We start from the raw sequence: 24517 nt of genomic DNA, 5'->3' as shown, positions 1-24517 counted from the left end.
CGGACAGACCTACGCTTCATGTCTTTGGCAACTGGTCCCTAACACCAATGGCAAGTTGACAGGTGCACAAGGGATCTTGACCTCACACTAGGTGTCCCTTCCTCACAAGGAGACACAGCAGTGCCAGAAAGCATCCTAAATCACTGGGATGAAGGCCCTTTGGAGGTCACCTCATGGGATATTCCAGAGGGGACTGATGAAGATTTCACCCACTGTCTCCATTTCTATTACTGCTGACCTTGGCAATCTCCACCGGCTTCCCAAATTCTATTGAATCATTTTTCTTGGCCTTGCCCTCAGATCTCTTCTTGGCTTCATCATTCTCTACCTCCTTGGCATTCTCCAGTCCTATAATACCTGGCTACTTCTTCGTCTCACAATTTTAACTCCACCATTGGTAGTTACTCCCTCAGCCACCTTCCCATTGTCCTGGACCTCCTTGCCTCAGTATTGTGACCTTTCCAACTTCAACCTTACCTTCAAAAATATCAGTGTAAAATGTCATCAACCATATTTGTTCCTCCTCTTGTTCTTGTGGCCCCATCAATGAGCACCAACAGAGCACTTAATGGTTTGTGTTTATTTTTTACTGAAACTATTCAGAGATGTTATCACACACCTCTGAAGTCGATGGGATTTGAACCCAAGCCTCCTACTGCAGAGGTAGGGATATTACCATTACACCACAAGAGCCCTAAAGTATTTAATGACATATTTCTATAAATAATGACAGTATTCACATCGGCATTCTTTTTCAATGGAAAGAAAGAGACAGTTGCTGTCTGAACAATGATTCATAAATAAGAAGTGAAACAATCCTAAATGTTTTAAGCCCATATCTTGCCAGCTGCTGTAAGAGAAACGTATTTGAGGGATAGCTGTAATACTGATCCTGATAAAAAAAAGAGAAGCAGCTTCAGTTGGCTGTAGGGCAGACAGCAAGTAGATGGCAAGCCACTTGGGAGGGACAAATAATTAGAAGCAGAAGAAAATTCACAGATTGCAAAAAAATTTCAGATGAATTTAACATACTCAGATCTTGTTGAAATTTCTTATTAATTACCACATTTAAAAAAAAACTGAATATCTGTGTTAAGTGAAATAAAACTTCAAATTGAAAGAAAAGCTACCTGCCAGCATTGTATCTAATTCTGATATACTAAATACTTAGCTGTGGCTTCCTATTCATCAGTTACAGTTTTGCAGCCAAAGTAAAGATACTTTTGTATATTTAATAAGTAAATAACATTATTTTAGTACAAGTGCTAATGGGGGGCAAATCACATTTAGAGTCATGGAGTCATAGGGTTGTACAGCATGGAAACGGACCCTTCGGTCCAACTCATCTATGCCAACCAGATGTCCTAAATTTATCTGGTCCCATTTGCCAGCATTTGGCCCATAACCTTCTAAACATTTCCCACACATGTATCCATCCAGCTGCCTTTTAAATGTTGTAATTGTACGAGGCTCCACCTCTTTCTCTGGCAGCTCATTCCATACATGCACCACCCTTTGTGTGAAAAAGTTGTCACTATCATATCTTTCTCCTCTGACCTTAAACCTATACACTTAGTTTTAGACTCCTCCTCACCTGGGAAAAAAGACCTTGACTGTTCACCCTATCCATGCCCTTCATGATTTTATAAACCTCGACAAGGTTATCCCTCAGCCTCTGATGCTCCAGGGAAAATAGCCCCAGCCTATGAAGGATCTCTCTATGGCTCAAACCCTCCAACTCCGGCATCATTTCAGTAAAGCTTTTATTATAAGTAAAGGTTAACAAGGAATCTTTATTAAAATTCTTAGCATTTAATTTTGTGAATGTATTTTACCTGCACAAAATATACTAAACAGTGAAATGAAAATCATTTGCCATAGAACCAACACCCAGGTACACAGACAATGCATAATGAGGAAGGAGGAAGTTTCAGGATTGTGCTTTTTCTGAAGAACCTATTACTCAATATTGACTAAATTCCCCATTGACTGTTCTACTTAACACATGTGAATAATGTAATATTAAAATAAATTATTATTTAAATATTAGTCTCCATGGCAGTATTAAATATCAAGGTGAAATTAATTCTTACTGCAATAGCATGGCATTCAACTGTTCACATCTTTAGCAGTGACTGTGATTGTCATGATTTTCAGTTTCTAAAATGATATTGAAATGAATTTATAGATCCATGTAACTTTCCTTCTGTTTAACTTTGGACATGAAATAGAATTTTTTGCATTTCCATCAATGCTACTGCAACCTAAATGTGAAAGTGACTTGGTCATTGTTGGTTTAATGTGGGATAAAGCAAACTGAATGTACATGAAGCTTTCCATTCAAAGTCTCGCCATTCCGATGGCATCAAAAATATAGGAACATATGAAAACAAAGCCCTTACAATGACATTCATTGCTTGACTCACCAAATCAAAGAAGTTACTGAGTGATCAATTCCTAGTAACAAATAGGCAGTATTACTCTGACCCTGTCCCAATAACCATGAAATTGGTTATATCAGAATTTGAAGCTCAGAAGAAACAAAGCTGAGAGCTGACTGCTCATGGCACTCCTGTTGCTAGGTTCACTTGAACACTTCAACCACAAATTACTTTACCATCCATTCCACTGAAGGCATTTTCAGCATCTTTGGGCTTCTCAAACTCAATGGGACATTCAGTGCAATCTGGGCTGTCCTTATTGGTTCACAGTAACAGGAGGCATGACCCTCCCAGTACAACTATAAGATAGCAAATTTGCTGATGCAATATGTATTGTGTCCCACACTTAAAATCAAAAAAAGTTTACTTATTCGTTCACAGGATGTGGACTTTGTTACCCCTCCCTAATTGCTATTATGGAGCTGCTAATGAGTTGCTATCTGTAACTGCCCACCTCACGAATATAGAGATACCGCTGGGGCACAAAACTCAATCAAAAATAAACCCTCCCCACCCTGAGTCCACAGAAAGGCTATAAGTTTTTTATTGGATGGCATCCATAGGTGATAGAGTGCCCACCTATGACTGGTAAATTACTAGCAATGTTGGAAGAGGCACTACCTCTTAACAATCTAGATTGTTTAAAGGCGGACAATCCATCCACCACTGACTCTGTTGTTGGTAAAATATGAGCAGAGGAGGGAAGGGCAATGGGAATGATATTGTCCTTCCATTCCATCTAATGTTTCAAATCCCCCATTTCCAAATCTTCTCCTGGATTGGAGAGAAGCCTGAAATTGCGGGCACCATCTTCAAAATGGGATAGAGAGAGGGTAATTGGGGTAGAGAAGAAAAGGAACATAGGTGAACTGGTATACAACTCACTAAAACTAATCAAACAGGCTAATATGGCTGTCAAAAATCAAGAACACAAGCATTAGGGTTCATTTTGAGAATGACATAAATGAAAAGCTGATAAGTTGTAGTAAAGTTGAAGAAATCTTGGAATACCATTTACAGTACTGTGCACTGTCTTGATCTCCATATTATAAAAGTAGAGGAAAGTATAAAAAGATTTGCAAGGATGATACCAATACTTATCTTTCAGGAAGGATTCAACAAATTGTATTTTTTTTTCCTTTAGCAGACAGAAGGCTGATGGGTGACCTGATAGACGACTTTAAGCTCATGAAAGGATTAGATTGAGTCAATATGGAGAAGACTGTCAAGGACTTGAAAATTAGTGACAGTAGCTATAACAGTCACTAATAAATCCAGAAGGGATTTCAGAAAAATTTTCTTTATCTAGAGTGATTGGAATAAGGAACTTGCTACCATAGGAGTTAGTTGAATTAAAAAAAAGAAAGCATTTTAGAAAAGCTAGGTAAATGCACAAAAGGAGAAAGGAACTGAAGGAGACACCAATAGCATTTGATGAAGAGGAGTGGGAGGATGCACATGAGGTGTATGAACACAAGGATGAACCCATTGGGCTGGATGATCTCTTTCTGTGCTGGATGTTCTATGTATAAGCTTCCAAGTTAGTTGGCATCTCTGAATTGATTAGTGGCTAAAAGGCAGCAGATTTTAGGAGAGGTAGAAACCGAACTCCATCATGATGTTAAAGAAAGAACAAGGCAATCAAATCTGGGAACTAAATACTTAGGGGTATGTTACTTTTCAAAAGGACAGGCAGGAAGGAAAAGGTGGTGAGGTAGCATTGTTAGTATAGGATGGAATAAGTACAATAGCAAGAAACAATCTGGATCAGAAGAGGTAGAATCTATATGGGAGGAGGCAAGGAACAAAAAGAGGAAGAAGTCATTGGTAGGAATGGTTTCTTGGCCCCCTAATAGTAGCTCTATGATGGGACAGAGATGAGTGGAATCAGAGAATTGAGAACGATTTTAAAAAAGCAACAAAAGGCAATCAAAAAAGGGAGAAAATAAACTTTGAAGGTAACCTTGCAAATAATATCAAGAGGGACAGGAAAAGCTTCTTTAAATATATAAAAGACAAAGAAAAGCCAAAGTGAACATATGCGTCTTAGAAGGTGAGGCTGGGGAAATAATGTGCAACCAGGAAATGGCAAAGGATTTACTAAATACTTTGCATCTGTCTTCATAGTAGAAGATGCATTCCAAAAATACTAAATATTCAAGGGGCAAAAAGAGGAGACGAAATAAATACAATAACTATCACTTGAGCAAAATTGCTAAGGAATCTAATAGGGTGAAGACTGATAGGATTCTAGAAGATTAACAGAAAGAGCTACAGAGATAGTGAATGTATTGGTTGTGATCTTCCAAGAATTCTTGGATTGGAAAAGTTTCAGAGGATTGGAAAACTGCAAATGTAACACTCCTACTTAAAAAAAGGAAGGAGAAATTAAAAAATCAGGTAACTATAGGCCAGTTGGCTTAACATCTCTCGTTGCAAAAATGTTCCAGTCTTTTATAAAGCTGTAATAGCAAAACATTCAGAAACACAGAATTAGATTATATAGAGTCAGCATAGCTTCATGAATGAGATGTCATGTCAAACAAATTTATGAGAATTCCTTGAATGGGCAACAAGCAGGATAAAGGGGAAGGAGTGGATGTATTATATTTGGATTTTCAGAAGGCATTTGATAAGGTACCAAACCTTAGACTGGTTAATAAGAGCCTGTGGTGTTGGAAGTAGGATATTAACATGGTTAGAGGATTGGCTACCTCATCAAAGACAGAGAGTTGGGATAAATGGGGCATTTTCAGGTTGATATTCTATAATGAGTACAGTACCTCAAGGATCAGTGCTGGGTCCATAGTTATTGATATCATGTAGTAATGATTTAGATGATGAAAGTGAATGTACTATAGCCAAGAATGCATATGACACAAACATAGGTGAGAAGGAAAGTGGTGAGGATGACACAAAAGGTCTGTCGAGTAACACAGATAGGTTAAGTGATGGGGACAACAACTTGGCAGATGGAACATAATGTAGCAAATGTGAAGATATACACTTTGACCGGAAAAATAGAGAAACTGAATATTATTTAAATGGAGAAAGACTGAAAAAAGCTACAGAACAGAAGGTTTTGAGATCCTTTGTCTATGAATCACAAAATGCTAATATCAAAGCTCACCAGGTAATAGGAAAGGTAAATGGAATGTTGGCACTTACTTCAAAGGGAACAGAGTATAAATGTAGGGAGGTTTTGCTAAAGCTAAAGACGGCATTAGTCAGACCATAGCTGGAATACTGTGAATAATTTTGGGTCCTTTATCTAGGGGAAAGATGAATTGGCACTGCTGGCAGACCATAGAAGGTTGTCCAGACTGACACAGAGATGAGTGGAAATTTTTTCTTCCAGAGATTACTGAATTCTTTACTGCAGACTGTTGTTGAGCTTGGTTGTTCATTGAATATATTCAAGGCTGAGACAGACAGATTCTTAATGTGAGGGAAAAAAGAGTTACAGGAAAAGGGAGGAAAATGGAGTTGAGGATTATCTGATCAGCAATGGTCTCATTGAATTGTGCAGCAGACTTAATGGGCTGAAAGACCTTTCTCTGTTCCTATATCTCATGGTGTTGAGAAACAGTGACATGATAAATTTAAAGAAGCCAAAAATTTCTGGGGAGATATACTGAGATGTGAAGTTTGAGAGAAATGCAAAGAAGAAAAATACAAGTAGGGAGGGAAAGAGTAAAAAAAAACAGAAACATATTTATAAAGCATCTCAAGAACCAGCAATAAGAATCAGCATAGGTGTTTTGGGGCTAAAGGAAGAACCTTGTAAGAGAAATAAAAGAAGTGTTTTTGACAGACAGAACAAAAGCATAAAAAGCAAGAAGATTCTTTCTGTTGCTCAGCAGGAAGACAGCAATATCACGGGGGTAGAATATAAAGATAAACACCCTGTCAAACCAGGACAATATGGGGAAATGGAGAGAGCTGTTTAATGCGAGGATGAGGAAATATTGAGAAAGTTAAGGTCAGATGAGTGTGGATGAGAAAGGGAGATTGGGACAGAAAGAAAGAAAGTAATCTCTTGTAGGTGATATCTCTATTTCTGCTGGAAGTGAAGGAGACAGTTGCTGACAATCTATTCTTTGATTCAGTATGTGCTGCTGCAGAAGATCCATAAGTATGGAATTATATTGGGAAGAAGTTAATCAAATAAATAAATTCTTATCCTTTCACCAGCACAATATAATTTTTCAACATTTCAATTTTAGCCCACGCTGTTAACTTCAAATTTTAAATGAGTGCGGCATACCTGAAATAACTACAACTCGATGCATAGGTTCCTTTGTTTAACGGTATACAGTCACAACCAAAGGACTGAAATGAAACCTTCAGAGATTCTGCAGAATCATTCATTCATAAAATAGCAAGCAAGCAATGGGTTTGAAACTACAGAGCTTTTACCCACCTGCAAATATTTGTGAATGTGCCATGATGCCTGTTTTCCGTCATTCACAGACTCGACGGTGGTGTTAGCCAAACCGGCGATGTCACCACCTGCAAAAACCCAAGGCTCGCTCGTCTGCATGGTCTCTGTGTCAACATCCAGGAAGCCCCATCTGTTAAACCTGATGTTAGTCATGGCCTCTTTCACTGCAATAAAGGTAATCAGTAAACGAAAATAAGGCCATGATCTGGCAAATCAGCACAAAGGAAGTCAGGTCTCATCCAAAGCTTGTTAGTATATTTATTACTGAGATCTGTGGAACAGAAACAGGACCTTCAACCCATCATGTCCATGCCAGTCAAAAGCAACCATTGGTTTTCTAATCCCATTATTCTAATTTATATTTCTAATTGCTTCTAATGTGTTGAATTTAAGGAGTGAAGTTGTTGGGAAATGTAGTTCAAATTTAATCTACTGAGATCTACATGGTAAATAAGTTCTGAGGCAAATGCATTCTACATGCACATAGCAAACAATTTTTACTCAGCTTTGTCAGCACTATAACTCCAATTTATCGATAATACATAGCTTGAGTGAAATATCCATAAATTAGCTGAGAGAAAAAAAACAGAAATTAGGAAATCACAGTTCAATTTGTGTTCTCATTTCATTAAATTTGTCTCCAGTCTGAAGCTTTGCTGCTTCATTAGGCCTGGAAGAAGGGATTTTTGAACCACGGAAATGACCTCGACATCAGGGCCAAATAGCAGTCCTGAACTTGCACTTCCTGGTGTTGAAGCTGCTGGGTTATGTTCCTAGAGATGGTGTCCAAATTGGCTGCCTCTGTGATTGCCATCCTGTTAAGAAAGCTGGACAGTTTCCTGTTGAGGGTTAATGGTTTAAGTGTATGACAGCTTGTAAATGCTCTGACAAGGGAAAGACTGGAAATGATAACCTCATCTTACTCTCTCTACAGAAGCTACCTGCCCTGCTGACTATTTCCAACATTTTCAGTTCATTAGTCTGATCTCAAGCATCCACAAGTATTTAACATAGAAACATAAGAAATAATTGCATGAGTGGACTATGCGGCCCTTCGAGCCTGCACAAACATTGAATAAGATCACGGCTGAACATGCAATTTCAGTAATGAAGAAGGCTCTAGGCCTGAAACGTCAGCTTTCCTGCTCCTCTGATGCTGCTTGGCCTGCTGTGTTCATCCAGCTCTACACCTTGTTAGCTCATGCAATTTCAGTATCTCACTCCCGTTTTCCCTCAATACTCCTTGATCCCTTTAGCTGCAAAGGCCATATCCAGCTCCCTTTTGAATATATCTAATGAACAGCTTTCTGTGGTAGAGAATTCCATAGGTTCACAACTCTCTGAGCGATGAAATTCATCCTCATCTCAGTTCTGAATGGAAGGTCGAATTTGAATGCAGAATACAGGGTTAATGGCAGGATTCTTGGCAGCGTGGAGGAACAGAGGGATCTTGGGGTCCTCATCCGTTGATCCCTCAAAGTTGCTACCCAAGTTGATAGGGTTGTAAAGAAGGCGTGTTGGCTTTCATTGGCAGTGGAATTGAGTTTAAGAGCCGCGAGGTTATGCTGCAACCTTATAAAACTCTGGTTAGACCACACTTCAAATATTGTGTTCAGTTCTGGTCACCTCATTATAGGAAAGATGTGGAAGCTTTAGAGAGGGTGCAGAGGAGATTTACCAGGATGCTGCCTGGACTGGAGGGCAGGTCTTATGAGGAAAGGTTGAGGGAGCTAGGGCTTTTTTCATTGGAGCGAAGAAGGATGAGAGGTGACTTGACAGAGGTGTACAAGGTGTTGAGAGGCCTAGATAGAGTGGATAGTCAGAGACTTTTTTCCCAGGGCAGAAATGACTATTACAAGGGGGCATAATTTTAAGGTGATTGGAGGAAAGTATAGGGAAGACGTCAGAGGTAGGTTCTTTATACAGAGAGTGGTGGGTGTGTGGAATGTGCTGACGGCAGTGGTAGTGGAGTCAGATACATTAGAGACTTTTAAGCGACTCTTGGATAGGTACATGGATGATAGTAAAATGTAGGGTATGCAGGGTAGTTTGACCTTAGTAGGATAATAGGTCGGCACAACATCGTGGGCTGAAGGGCCTGTACTGTGCTGTACTGTTCTATGTTCTATGTTCTATGAATGGCTTACTCCTTGTTCTAAGACTGTGACCCCGAGTTCGGGTTTTCCCCAACATCGGGAACATTCTTCCCACATCTAGCCTGTCCAGTCCCATCAGGATTTTATATGTTTCTGTGAGTTACCCCCTCATTCTTCTAAATTCCAGAGATGCCGCCTCGTAACAGTCATTTCCGCCCTGGGAAAACAGCCTCTGACTATCCACTCTATCTAGGCCTCTCATCACCTTGTACCTTCTAACTTCCAGAGATTACATGCCCAGTCGATCTAGTCTTTCATATGTCAGTCCTGCCATCCCATGAATCGGTCTGGTGAACCTTTGCCGGGCTCCCTCAATAGTAAGAATGTCCTTCTTCAGAGACCAAAACTACACATGATATACAAGATATTGCCTCACCAAGGCTATTTATAACTGCAGCAAGACATCATTACTGTGATAACAAAAACAAAGTTGATGGAAAAGCTCAGCAGGTCTGGCAGCATCTGTGGAGGAGAAAACAGAGTCAACGTTTCGGGTCCGGTGACCCTTCGTCAGAACTTAGTTCCATCATGATACCCACGTCTCGTTGCACCTCACCGTTTACTAGACTGCCAGGATTAATCTACTTTCCTGTTTTTGCCATCAAAGTGGATAACCTCATATTTGTTCCAGACCTGCCCAGATGCAGACCATCTGGTTGATGCTGGTCCCACCTCCCCCAGAACCGGTTCCAATGTCCCAGTGTTGTGTTTTATTTCTCTCTAAATTAATAGTACTTCGCTTAACGAACTTAAGAACCCAACACTGTACAACAGCACATAAATGAGAGTAATTTTAGCTCGATCATGTGAATATATCTGTGGGAATTGTTAGGATAAGATTTTGATGTTGCTATGCTATTTAGTGATCAATACCAATAGATATGAACCACAGAAATTCATCGGCAATAGTCATAGATGATTAACAAGTTAGTTTACATAAAATGTGGTTCCCTGCACTACTCTAATCAACAGGGCCTGGAAGAACGAAAAGCAGCTTGTGTGTCCAAAGTGAGTCACAATAAATTATGAGATAGTGGAAGCATGTTTGACAAGAAAATGGTTAAAACATTGCATTGACAGTAACTAATTTCAGTGAAAATGTAAAAATTCTCCACTAAGAATATTGTAGTACTGGGCTTAGGTTCAGATTTTGTGAAATAAAAACTGAAAATGTTGGAAGTGGATCAAGCAGAATCTAGGAGTGAGGAAATTAGGTTTAATGTTTCGGGTCAATGAACCTTCATCAAAAGCCTGCTGAATGTTTCCAGAATTTTCCACATTTATTTCAGATTTTTGTTTCTGTAGTAGATTTCTTGAACCTAGATCTGTGTCACCTAAACGTAGAGACTACAAAAAATAATTGCACACAAATTAAAAGGAGAATTAAACATCCAAAGTGACAATGAGCATTTTTCTTCAATAAATGTCTAATTCTGCAATAACTAGGATCAAGCTTTTTATCTTAGGGATGGCAAATAGAGATCATGTTGTACTAAAGATCAGGAGCTGTCCCACAACTGAGTAAAGTGGGCAACATCTTAACATGCCATTGTCAAGAGTGGGGTGAATAAAGAATTCCAAAAGAAAATACCAATTTTGACTGAAGAGTTTGGATACAAATGTAGTCCTGAAGAAGGGCGTAAACCTGAAACATCAACTTTCCTGCTACTCTGATGCTGTCTGACCTGCTGTATTCCTCCAGCTCCACATTGTAAGTAATTTTTTTTCAGTAAGGGAATATGACATATTACAAAAAAATACTCAATTAATGTGACAATATTGTAAAAAATAGGGAAGTTAAGGTATAAAAAACTCCAACAATAATTAAGGGAATAGCTGAGAGTTGAAGTCTTGATCTTGAGTTTAAACCAATCCCTGTGTATTCATCATAAATAACAAATTCTTCCATACATATAAGGACAAAATGGATAACAGTCCAAAATTCAAAGTCAAACCATTGACTTCCTGACTGGCTGTGAAAGGACAGTTTGAAACCCTGAAACTGCATGTGAATATCTGCAACACATTAAAGAGGAAGATGCATCTCTGAGGCACTGCAAGGATCTTCATTCTGCATTGACACAATGGGCCTGATTTTTACTGCAAAGTCAGGGAGGAGTTTGGAAACCTTTCTCATGAGAAGTTTGCCCTACTGGTGGTACCTCTGTTCGGGTGGAGGGAGGAGGCAAGTGGAGAGTACGTGTGGAGTTGAGCTGTTGGATGCAGTTCAGAGGCAACTAAATGAGCTATTGAGTGCCAATTTGAGCTGCTTAAAAGGGTCACCTCGGATCTCTGTTACTTCACCTCAGCTGTTTTTTTGTAATATAGCCTGTAGCTTTCATCATTCACACCTTCACAGAGCCATAGTGGTCTACAACACAGGAAAAGGCCCTTTGGCCCATTCATTCAAAAACAAGGACCTAACTATTCTAATCTCATTTTCTAGTACTTGGGCCATAGCCAAAAAGAAAATTGTTCCCCAAATCCCATGATCCCAAATTGCCATTTCCATGACAAGTCATCCATCCCACTCACTCCCACCTCACTCCCATCATGGAGTTTAATTTAGAAAAATGCAAGGTGTTATATTTTGGTAGGTCAGGACAGGGCAAGGCTTACACAGTCAATGGTAGGGCCCTGGGGAGTTTCGTAGAACAAAGAGATCCAGGTGTGCAGGTTCATAGCTCCCTGAAAGTGGAGTCACAGGTAGACAGGGTCGTGAGAAAGGCATTTGGCATGCTTGCTTTCTTCGGTCATGGCACTGATTATAGGAATTGGGAAGTCTTGTTGCAGCTGTACAAGACATCGATAAGGCCACATTTGGAGTATTGTACATAGTTCTAGTCATCCTACTGTATAAAGGTTATAGTTAAACTGGAAAGAGAGCAGAAGAGACTTACTAGGATGCTACCTGGTCTGGAAGGCTTGAGTTATAAAGAGTGGCTGTATAGGCTAGGACATTTTAGACTGGAGCTTGGGAGGTTGAGGGGTGACCTTATAGAGGTCTATAAAATCATGAAGGGCATAGCTAAGGTAGATAGACAACTGTTTTTCCCCATGGTAGGGGAGCCTAAAACTAGAGGACATATGTTTACGGTGAAAAGGGAGAGACACAAAGGGGCCCAGAGTAAAGACGATGGTGAGTGTCTGGAATGGGCTGCCAGAGGTAGTGGTGGAGATGAGAACGATTTTGTCATTAAAGAAATATTTGGACAGGTACATGGATGGTTTAGGTATGGAGGGATATGGACCAAATTCAGGAAACTGGCACTAGTTTAATTGTGTAAGGTGGGTAGCATGGACGGGTTGGGCCAAAGAGCCTGTTTCCATGCTGTAAACCTCAATGATTCTATGACCCATTATAACTCCATGTCACCTTAATGCCTACTCATGATGACCCAAACTTTACTCTTACTTTGATTCTCACAGGCACAGTTTTCATTTTAGTTTTGTAAAGTGTGGGGAATGAAATAACTTGATAGCTTTAAGTTTTGTTTTTATTCTCTCCTGGATGCAAAAGGTTAGTAAACAGAATTGGAGGACATGTGTTGAAGGGTAGTATACAGTTATGGCCAGAGAATTAGTTAATAGATAAAAAGAAAGAAGGTCATTCTCAAGATGGCATGCTGTTACCAGCAGAACACAGCAAGGATCAGTGCTGAATCCACAACTGTTCACAATCTGTGTAAATGACGGGGAGCAAATGTAATATTTCCAGGTCTGTTAATGACACACAATTTGTGAGGAGGTTTCAAAGGTACTTGGATAGTCTAAGTGAATGGACAGATAGATGGTAGGTGGGATATAATATGAATATGTGTGAAGTTGTCGAATTAGTTTGATAAAGTAGATAAAAATATGAGGTTTTCATTAGTACAGTTTGGGCAGTGTTGATGACCAAAGACACTGGGATGTCTTAGTTCATAAATCACTAAAATCCAGCATGGTGCAACACCCAAATTAGGAAAGTATATGATATAAATATGTTACTGAGAAACATTGAAGATAGGAGCATGAGTAGGCCATTCGGCCCTTGAGCCTGCTCCACCATTCAATAAAATCATGGCTGATCATCCTACTCAGTATCCTGTTCTCACTTTCTCCCCATATTCTTTGAGTCCTCATCTCTCAACACAAAGGGATTTGAGTACGGGAGCAAAGATATCTTGTTGCAAATGTATAGAGTTTTGATGAAACTACACCTAGAATATTGTGAACCGTTTTGGTCTCCTTATCTGAGGAAGGTTGTAAAATGCCATAGAGGGAGCACAACAGAGGCTAACCTACTCCTTGGAATTGTGGGACAGTCTTATGAAGAAATCTTGAAGAAACTGGATCTGTGTTCTTCAGAGTTTTGAAGAATGAGATGTGATCTCATTGAAACTTAGAAATTCTTACTTGAAATTCTAGAATAAATGCACATAGGATTTTTCCCTTGTCCAGTGAGCGTATACATAGGGAACATAGCATCAGAATAAGGGTTAAGTTATTTAAAACTGAGATGAAGAGAAATTTCTTCAATTCGAGAAGGTAAATCTTTGGAGTTTTCTACTCCAGTGGCCTGTGGATGCTCAACCAGTGAGTGTGTTCAAGGCAAAAATTGAGAGATTTTTAGATACTGATAACAATAAGGAATGTGGGGATAGCATAGAGAAGTGCCATTAATGCTGATGATCAGCTACCATCTAACTAAATGCTAGAGCATCCTCATCAGGATGATCGGGCTTTTCCTGCTCCTATGTTCTAATCACTAAAGCAGACTGCTTTTCTCAATTTTTAAAGGCCAACTGTTGAAATAGTTTTCAGCTTGATAGTTTGACAAAACATAACTGCACCGCAAGAGAAATTACAAGCATTGCAAGAGTTTTCCAACTCCAACATTGTGAAACAAGGCTCTTATTCTTCGAATTCAGCAATAAATTCAAATAACCTTGCTGAGTTCCAGCTTCCCTCATGCATGAAGCATGTCTAGCTTCCTTTCCCTGTTGGCAAAAAGGAGATCAATGTGAACATAGAACATAGAACATAGAACATTACAGCGCAGTACAGGCCCTTCGGCCCTCGATGTTGCGCCGACCTGTGAAACCAATCTGAAGCCCATCTAACCTAAACTATTCCATTATCATCCATATGTTTATCCAATGACTATTTAAATGCCCTTAAAGTGGGCGAGTCTACTATTTTTGCAGGCAGGGCATTCCACGCCCTTACTACTCTCTGAGTAAAGAACCTACCTCTGACGTCTGTCCTATATCTATCACCCCTCAATTTAAAGCTATGTTCCCTAGTGCTAGCCATCACCATCTGAGGAAAAAGGCTCCCACTGTCCACCCTATCAGATCCTCTGATCATCTTGTATGTCTCTACCAAGTCACCTCTAAACCTTCTTCTCTCTAACGAAAACAGCCTCAAAACCCTCAGCCTTTCCTCATAAGACCTTCCCTCCATACCAGGCAACATCCTGGTAAATCTCCTCTGCACCCTTTCCAATGCTTCCACATCCTTCCTATAATGCGGTGACCAGAACTGTACGCAATACTCCAAGTGCGGCCGCACCAGAGTTTTGTACAGCTGCAACATGACGTCATGGCTCCGAAACTCAATCCCTCTACCAATAAAACCTAACATACTGTACGCCTTCTTAACAACGCTATCAACCTGGATGGCAACTTTCAGTGATCTATGCACATGGATACCGAGATCTTTCTGCTCATCCACACTACCAAGAATCTTACCATTAGCCCAGTACTCTGTATTCCTGTTACTCCTTCCAAAGTGAATCACCTCACACTTTTCCGCATTAAACTCCATTTACCACCTCTCAGCCCAGCTCTGCAGCTTATCTATGTCCCTCTGTAACCTGCAACATCCTTCCGCACCATCCACAACTCCACTGACTTTGGTGTCATCCGCAAATTTGGCTACTCCAGAGTCCGCTGCCAATGGGCTGTGCTCCTCTCAAGAAATTCTGCAATTTATTTGTAACAATGAACTTCATGACAGCATCTTAACCACATGGATTCTGTTATCAATGGGGTTACTGGTAGCAGGTAGTGAAAAGAACTTCCCAAAGTTGAAACTCATAAAACCACATATGTGGTTGATCCTTGCTGACCTTACTGTCTCTTGAGAATGATTTCAATCAAGATATGGATGTCTCGCAAGTAACCTCAGAGTCTGCAGCAGCAAATGCACAAATCTTTGTGCTGGAACCTTGGTGAACAAAGTATTTTAAGTCACTGTTAGTTATATTTTCTGTAATTACTTTATTTGTCATTAATTTTATTGTTTTAATTTATATTACTTATTAATTAATAGAATTTGATTTTCTCTTTGGTTTTAACCTTTGAAATGATAACTTAATTCTGCAACTTACACCAGAACTACAGCATTTTTAAACAGTGCCACATCAGCATATGACCCAGGGTGTGCAGTTTTCCCCAACACAGGACCTGTTAACAACTAAATCTCCACTTGCCACAATGGATTAGTCAACTTAAGAATATTTACGTGGTTCAAAGAGGGTTTGAGGTCAACAACATACAACCCACAACTGGCAGGCTTGTAGATTTAATTTAATAACTCTAGAATGATTCCCTTCTTCTGCTGCTATTGTTACACAATGCATTTTTGAGTGCATTCTCCATATGTGTGCAAAGTCTGACATGCAGCATACTTATAATGTGGAGCTACCCATCTAAGCCATAAAACCTCATTCAAGTAGAGAGCAAGAAAGGGCCATGAAATGGCCTTGGCGAGTAGGGTTAAAGTGAATCCCAAGTTATTCCATACGCACATTAAAAACAAGAGGATAACTAGGGAGAAGGTAGAACCACACAAGGATAAAGGAGGGAACTTGTGCTTGGAGGCAGAGGGTGTGGGTGAGATCCTAAATAAATACTTTATGTCAGCATTTGCCTAGGAGAAGGATATGGAGGATAGTGAGATTTGTGTGGAGCATGCTAATATGCTAGGGCATTTTGAGATCAAGTAAGAAGTGGTGTGTTGGGTCTCTTGAAGAGTATTAAGGTGAATAATCCCCGGGGTGTGACGGTATCTTCCCCAAATTATTGAGAGATGCAAGAGAGGAGATTACTGGAGCCTTGACCAAGATCTTTGTATCTTCATTACCCATTGGAGAGATCCCAGAGGACTGGCAAGCAGCAAATGTTATTCCTCTATTCAAGAAGGGAAATAGGGATAATCCAGGAAACTGTCGACCCATGAGTCCCACATCGGTGGTTGGGAAGCTATTGGACAGAATTCTTAGGGGTATGATTTACACACATTTGGAAAAGCATGACCTAATTAGGGACAGTCAGCATGGCTTTGTGCAGGGCAGGTCATGTCTTAGTAACTTGATTGAATTTTTCAAGAAGCTGACAAAGGTGATCGATGAGGGTACAGCAGTGGATGTTGTCTACATGGATTTCACCAAGGTCCCTCACGGTAGGCTCATGATTAAGGTGCATGGGACCCACGGTGACTTGGCTCTGTGGATTCAGAATTGGCTTGCCCGTGGAAGGCAGAGCATAGTGGTGGAAGGGTGTTTTCAGGCTGGAGGTCTGTGATGAGCAAGGAATGGAGGTATATGGACCAAGGGCAGGCAGAAGGGATTAGTTTAATTTGATGTAATATTGGGCTGAAGGGCCCACTCCAGTGTTGTACAGTCTATGTCCTATGTTCTAAGTATGGCAGTGACAATTACCAAGATGGCTACTAAACACTGCCTTTTCCACAGCCACCAGGTAGATATGTCCTGTCCCTTGAAGGCATTCAGCATCAAAATTTAGGAGCAAAGTTCACTGCCTGTCCAATTGAGGTGTAGGGTGTTAAGACCTGGAATTTATCCATGTGTCAGATTTCCCATTCCTACTTTGAAAATCTGATGTATTAACTGGGTTCAATTTCCCTTCCAGAGCACACAAGGCTAGCAAACACTCTGAGGGGATATTGTAGCTGATGACAATGTCTTTCAGAGACAATTTCAAGAGATAGCTAATATTTATCCACCACCTATCATGACCAAAACAGATACTCTAAGCGTTGTCTCATTGCAGTTTGTGGGATTATGATTTTTTGAATTAACTATTGCATTTTCTACAACACAACAATGACTACACATCATTGACTGGAAAGTGCTTAGTGGTTGTGAGAGCCAATATAGCTTTTTCTTCCTGTCCTTTTATGTGGTATTGAAAGATTTGTTCAATAGTCTGTAGCAAATATGGAATTCCAATAACCACCGTTAAGTGTCGCATTACAGCCCTGTAATTACACACAAATAAGGCAGCAGTGTTGTTAGTTCAAAACAGAGAGAAATGGACAAACAAGCAAGATAATACATTCACAAGGGAAGAGAAGCTGAGACTTTAACAGCGGACTGTTGAGGAATGAGGACAGAAAACACAGTGCATCAAGATGAATAAACTTCAATAGATCAGGCACAAAGGCAGGGTAAGAGAGATGAAGGAGTTCTAGCAATGAGACGCAGACCGTGCAAAATAAATGCACTGTCAAAAGATATGCAATTGCACATTTGATTTGGAATTCAAAATGGAACTTGTTTTGTTATGCATATTAATAGAACCAAAACTAAAAAATAAATAGTTTATCTGATGCATTCTTTCTTCAGACTGGCACCACAATATCCAAGGACATCACAAGAGGCTTCTCAACACTAGATTACACACTTTTCATCCTATCCTAGGGGAATTGTTACAAGTGAACCATCTTTAAGGCCACAGCTGAATTTGTCAGATCCTGCCTCTGGCTTTTAATTTTGTGAGCTCCACATGAGCTTGAACATTTCAGATTTAAAATGTTTTTACAGGGCTTCAAATGTCACAAGGTCAACTTGTAATGTCAGAAATAGCCTTGCAAATCCATTTTTATGACAATCTTCCTTTGTTGCTTTTAGTATCTTTGCCCTGCTGCTCTGGAAGGAAAAGAGTTTAACATCGGAATTCAGATGTTGCACGACTGAATGAATTAAAAAGTCAAAAAGCAATTTGTAAGTATTCCAAACCATCAATTCCTTGGCTAATTGCATGAATGTAATTTGCAAGGACACGTTTTATTTTTTTCAACATTATTTTGTTCAGATGTTATAAATTGAAAAACACAAAATTACAATATATTTATTTTTAATTAATATATGAGCTTTCCTTTGAATGCGGCTTTGTATAACAATTCAACATTCAATTAGTTTAGCAATTTTTCAACAGTAATAGGTTGAAACAAGCATTCGCATTAATGGAGTCAATATTATTTGCTGCAGTGTATATTTATATTTTAGAAGACCACAGATAATATTACTCATTGTTTTCAAAAACGTAGACAATTGTTGCCCTTTACAATGTCATAGAATCATAGAATCCCTACAGTGTAGAAACAGGCCCTTCCAGCCCACACAGCTCCACATCGATTCCCAGAGCATCCCACCCAGACCCATTCCCCTATAACGCACCTAATCTACACATCCCTGAACACTATGGGCAATTTAACATGGCCAATCCACCTAGCCTGCATATCTTTGGGCTGTGGGAGGAAACCGGAGCACCTGGAGGAAACCCACGCAGACACGGGGAGAATGTGCAAACTCCATACAGACAGTCACAACAATTTTGATGCTTTGTGTATGGACCTTCCAATAAAACTATATGTAAGCAGCTAGGTGATAGTTGTTGGAAATAATCACCTATATTTTAATGGGATTTTTAATAGTTCTGCAGTTTGAATGCAAACTGTGTACAGACTAACCCAAAAGCCTCTACATGGTTCTCTCAATGTCTAATTGCAAGTGCATCTTTCCCATCTTGCAATAATACTTATCTATTTATTTATTTTTAAAACCATTTAAAAGAAGAATATAAAAGCCAATTTCAGGTTTTATAATATAGACTTAGACTTAACTCCGGAAAACGAAACTGTTGGAGGGAGAGAGAGATGCATGAATAGGAGATATTTAGAGGGATATAGACAAAACACAAGCAAATGGAACTAGTCAGGTTTGGGATAAAATGGATGAGTTGGACTGAAGGGCCTGTTTCCATGTTGTACAACTCTATGACTATGATTCTATGACTCTTGGTATAGCTAGAAATAGACAATGAGCATTGTAATTATGCCACCCTCGCTTCAAAAAATCATTTTTCTATGGTTAATACATTTATGGATGTGTATTGTCAACACTGTTACAAAAAATAGCTGCCCTAATCTAACTGTGTGTGTACACTTCTACTCATGACAACAGCTCCTCATTGGTAAGATAAAGAGCCGTGATGAAGGAAATCTTCAGGAGCACTCTAAAAACATTTGGGACCTCCATGTTGGACATCAAGCATGAACACAAGATGTACAACAGAAGCAGGCCATTCAGCCCATCGCGTCTGCTCCACCATTCAATAAGATCATGGCTGATCTGATAACCTTCAACTCCAATTTCCTGCCTGTTCTTCATGACCCTTGATTCCCTTACTGATTACAAATCTGCCAATCTCAGCAACAAATATATTAATGACACAGCCCTTAACAGCTCCCTGTGGTAAAGAACTGGACACATTCGCTACCCCCTGAGAGAAAAACACCCTCGTCATCATTGTCTTAAAGGGGCAATGTCTTATTCTGAGTTTGTGTCTTCTGATCCTGGATCCTCCCAAAGGGGAAACAACCTTTTCACACCTATCCTGTCAAACTGCTTAAGGAACATGGATGTTTAAATATGGTCACGTCTCATTCTTCTGAACTTATTGCACAGTCCTTTGAGTTGGGAAGTTATGTTGAGGTTGTATTGGACATTGGTGCAGTTGCTTCTGGAGTACTGTGTCCAATTCTGGTCACCCCATTATAGGAAGGACATTATTAAGCTGGAGAGCTTTCAGCAGAGATTTACCAGGATGTTGCCAGAGGTGGAAGGTTTGAGTTATAAAGAAAGGCTGGGTAGGCTGGGACCTTTTTCACTGGTGAGTAGGGGGTTGAGAGGTGACCTTATAGAAGTTTATAAAATCATGAGGGGTATAAATAGGGTTAATGGTAGGTGTCTTTTACCTAGGATGGGGGATTTCAAGACAAGGGGGCACATTTTTAAGCTGAGAGGAGAGAGATTTTAAAAAGATGAGAGGCAAATTTTTACACAGTGGATGGTTTGCATGTAGAATGAACTTCCTGGAGAACGGTGGAGGTGGGCACAATTACAACATTTAAAAGGCATTTGGATAAGTACATGAATAGGAAAGGGTTCGAGCGATATGGGCCAGGAGCAGACAGGTGGGACTAGTTTAGTTTAGGATTATGTTTGGCATGGACTGGTTGAATCGAAGGGTATGATTCCAAGTTACGAGTACAGGCCCAACCTACTCAACCTCTCCTCATAAGTCAGTCCCTCCATACCAGGGATCAGCCTCATGGATTGCCTCCAGTGCTAATGTACCTTTCCTTGGAAAATCCCAGGGCATGTTCCAAGGGCATGAGCCACACACAGTCCACATTGATGGACATGGACATCTGAAATGTACCAGCCTTTAAGAACCCCCCATGGCACATCTGATCCATTTGCAGTACACTTCTGTACTTCAATGATTTGCCATGCCAACTATCATTGTAATGTTGCAGCAAAGGTACTTCATTCTTACGGACACCTGCTGAGATCAGAGACTGGAACAGGCTACATCTTCGACCTAAGATAACAAGGTGTAGAGCTGGATGAACACATCAGGCCAAGCAGCATCAGAGGAGCAGGAAAGCTGACGTTTCGGGCCTAGACCCTTCTTCAGAAATGGGGGAGGGGAAGGGGGTTCTGAAATAAATAGGGAGAGAGGGGGAGGCAGATAGAAGATGGATAAAGGAGAAGATAGGTGGAGAGGAGACAGACAGGTCAAAGAGGCGGGGATGGAGCCAGTAAAGGTGAGTGTAGGTGGGGAGTTAGGGAGGAGATAGATCAGTCCAGGGAGGACGGACAGGTCAAGGGGGAGGGATGAGGTTAGTAGGTAGGAGATGGGGGTGGGGCTTGAGGTGGGAGGAGGGGATAGGTGAGAAGAAGGACAGGTTAGGGAGGCGGGTACAAGCTGGACTGGTTTTGGGATGCGGTTGGGGAGGGGAGATTTTGAAGCTTGTGAAGTCCGCATTGATACCATTAGGCTGCAGGGTTCCCAAGCGGAATATGAGGTGCTGTTCCTGCAACCTTTGGGTGGCATTGTTGTGGCACTGCAGGAGGCCCAGGATGGACATGTTGTCCGAGGAATGGGAGGGGGAGTTGAAATGGTTCGCGACTGGGAGGTGCAGTTGTTTAGTGCGAACCGAGCGTAGGTGTTCCGCAAAGCAGTCCCCAAGCCTCCGCTTGGTTTCCCCAATGTAGAGGAGGCCACAACGGGAACAGCGGATACAGTATACCACATTAGCAGATGTGCAGGTGAACATCTGCTTGATGTGGAAAGTCTTCTTGCGGCCTGGGATGAGGATGAGGGGGGAGGTGTAGGGGCAGGTGTAGCACTTCCTGTGGTTGCAGGGAAAAGTGCCGGGTGTGGTCGGGCTGGAGGGGAGTGTGGAGCGGACAAGGGAGTCACGGAGAGAGTGGTCCCTCCGGAAAGCAGATAAGGGTGAGGAGGAAAAAATGTCTTTGGTGGTGGGGTTATCTTCAACCTGTTGGTTTGCTTTCTTAGCAGCTACTCACTTTGTGCTTACCTGGATCCTCACAGAATCATTGCCTTTCCTTTTAGCATTTTCCCCCCTCAGTCAGAGATACGGGGCTCGTAGTACTGATGCAGTGTTGTGCCATTTGGCATATTTACAAAAACTATGATACTTGTCACTGTGGTTAGCAGTCCTTTGTGAAGTCAAGGGAGATAGCCCTTGCTCAGCAGTTTCTGTCACTGTAAGTCAAGGACAGCCTCCAATACTAGACCAGGAGTTTGGACACAGTCAGTCAGTTATTCAAAGTAATCAGAGTCAAGATCCTCTCCTTATAAGAGGTGATGCACCAAATGTCAGGCAGCACACCACCCGCCTCGAGCCTTTCTGCACAGTTGTGGACCATTTTCCTACTGGAATAAGATAGAGGCAGGTATTAAGGGAGATGAAAGTGAATGGCACAGTTGTTATTGTCGGTTCAGGTGAGGTAATGTCCCGAGTGAGTGATCAGGAAGTGTACCTGGCAAGTGGGGTTGGTGATTTAGTGTGGGTGAGAGTGAGCGAGGGAAGACGTTGTAGGCAACCGTGAGAATGGCAGAGCTTGATGAGTGTAGTTGCAGAGATAGAGTGAGTGAAAGGTATTCGAGAATTAATGCCACTTACACTAGCAGCATGGAGAAAGCCATTGACGCCTCCCCCCACTCCCCACCCCACCCCTTCCTATCGTGCATTCCTCCAGACAGCTGAGACACCAGACCAGGCTGGCATTGCAGCCTCTACTGCTGGTCTTAATGGAAGAGGATATCCCGCCTCTGCACCATCCCTTCAAAATAAATTCTCCGGGTCCCTGCCCACAAAGAGGGATGCCAATTTCCCCCTGTCTGCCACTTTCAGGGAATGTCAGGAACCATCTAGAGATTAATAGCATTTATCCAAGTGCACAACGGTCTTTTAGAGATGGTGTAGATGCCAGGATTTCCAGCCCATTCCTACATATCCATTTGTGGCAAGTGATAGAATGGGGTTAGAGTTGGATAAGAGGAGCACCAAATGGATGGGCTGGGTCGTGAATTAGATGATTTTTGTTATGTATGATAAGAAAACTTGTTAGGCTTTGCAAAGGGAAGCCCTCCGTGAAACTTAACAAAACTAACACTTAGCCAAAAAATAAATACGTTTCAGGTCAGAGCTGTTCCACACAACACCACAGCCTAAGTTAAATAATCTTCTTATGTTTGTACTATCTATTTCTTTCAGCATTTTGAAAACTTATCTCTTTTCATCTACTTTTCTCTAATATAAATAAATTCCATTCAAAGAGTCTCTCCACATTAATTTAGATCCTTCTATCTTGAATCATCTTTGTTGTTCTTCTTTAAAATTCCATCACTATTTAAATAGCTCTATGAAGATATAATAATCTAAGGTGCACAAACTATTCCAAATATGGTCTCATTGATAATCTATTCATGGTCTGAATAACTTGAGTTGATATTATAATTGAATGGTCAATATGCACAGACATACCATATTCCTTATCCACTTTATTAATGGATAACATTCCATTCTGTTCAAGATTATGCGTCCAGTGCCACTGAGACATTTCTAATGTTTAGATACTTAATTTCTGCACATCTTTGAATGCTATCATTCTTTTATATGCTGGTCAGTTGCCTATGTGACTTTGTTTTAGAACATACTGGAAACATATATTTCACTGGATCTGAAATTTACCCAGTTATTGCTTGTCCAAAATTGAAAATGAAGAGGTAATTTATTATTTACAGTTTATATTTCTAACCTTTTTATTTTTCATGGTGCTTTTTACATTAGTTTAAATTAATTTTGTTGTTATCTGAGAGATTCCTTTTAAACATCCATAAGAATTTTAGCATTTAGTAAAAAGGGGGCTGTTTCCTATTGTGTTTATTAAAGCCATTAACAAAAAAAAAATTTGCACAAGCACTCAAGCCATGAATCAAACAGATATGCTAACATTTCTTCTGAGCAACAATCAATATTTACTGTTTTTGAAATTTAGCAAACTGACTTATACTAAGGTATGTTTATCATTACTTTGCAACTTAACAATTTGGAAATGAACTATCTGACCCAACTAGATTGGTCACCAATATAGATCGGTCTGCTGAATGAAAACATTGGAGGCAACATTCCAAATCTATTCATACAAAGAAAGGATACCAGTTATTGTAGATACACAATATCACACTGAAAGAAAAGCTGTGAAGAAAATTGAAAATCAAGTGAAATAGGGAAGCTACAACAAATAACAAGAATTCCAAGGAGAAAAGAGATAGAGGGCTCAAGAAGTAAATACTTTTAATAAATCTTGGAGGTAGACTAAAGGTCAGAGTAAATCATTTTAATAATATTTAAACAAGGAGAGAATGAGACATTGGTCTTTGAAAGATGAATGCAGGTTGGACTGTAATAGATAATAGACAATGATAGAATTTTATATCTATTTTCAAAGAGGAGGCTGAGAACAAGGTGCCAGAAGTACAAAAGAACCAAAAGATAAATGGTAATGGATCTATACAAACAGGGTTTTAGACAGGATTGTGGTAGAGAACACATTCCATACTGAGGCCACCATTGTGATCCTCCATCTGGATTGCACCCCACATCTCTTTATATGGATGGAACTCCCAGAGGGGATGTCTCGGAGAATATCATGGAGGCAGGTGGAGACTTATATACAAACAGAGTTAGGACCCATAAATGATCATTTCAAGATGATGACCTTCTAGTGTTTTTTTTTCTCCATCAATGTTATCTGACCTACTGAAAACACAGTTCCTGCATTTTTAAGACAACAAGGTGCAGGG

The 24517-nt window shown here is 40.3% G+C and overlaps 1 protein-coding gene across 1 annotated transcript in view; it reads right to left on the bottom strand.

The window, feature by feature from the left end:
- Positions 1-24517, bottom strand: part of dpyda.1 (dihydropyrimidine dehydrogenase a, tandem duplicate 1) — a 619381-nt gene that overhangs the window by 259683 nt on the left and 335181 nt on the right. The window contains exon 12 of the mRNA XM_048601540.1: positions 6865-7049. Coding sequence (XP_048457497.1) covers positions 6865-7049 — 185 coding nt within the window. The remainder of the gene's footprint in view (positions 1-6864; positions 7050-24517) is intronic.

This window comes from Rhincodon typus, chromosome 10 (assembly GCF_021869965.1).
Source record: "Rhincodon typus isolate 14 chromosome 10, sRhiTyp1.1, whole genome shotgun sequence".
In the NCBI taxonomy this organism is placed as follows: Eukaryota; Metazoa; Chordata; class Chondrichthyes; order Orectolobiformes; family Rhincodontidae; genus Rhincodon; species Rhincodon typus.
Note: the sequence above shows the minus strand (reverse complement) of the source record. Positions and strands in the feature narration are given on the sequence as shown.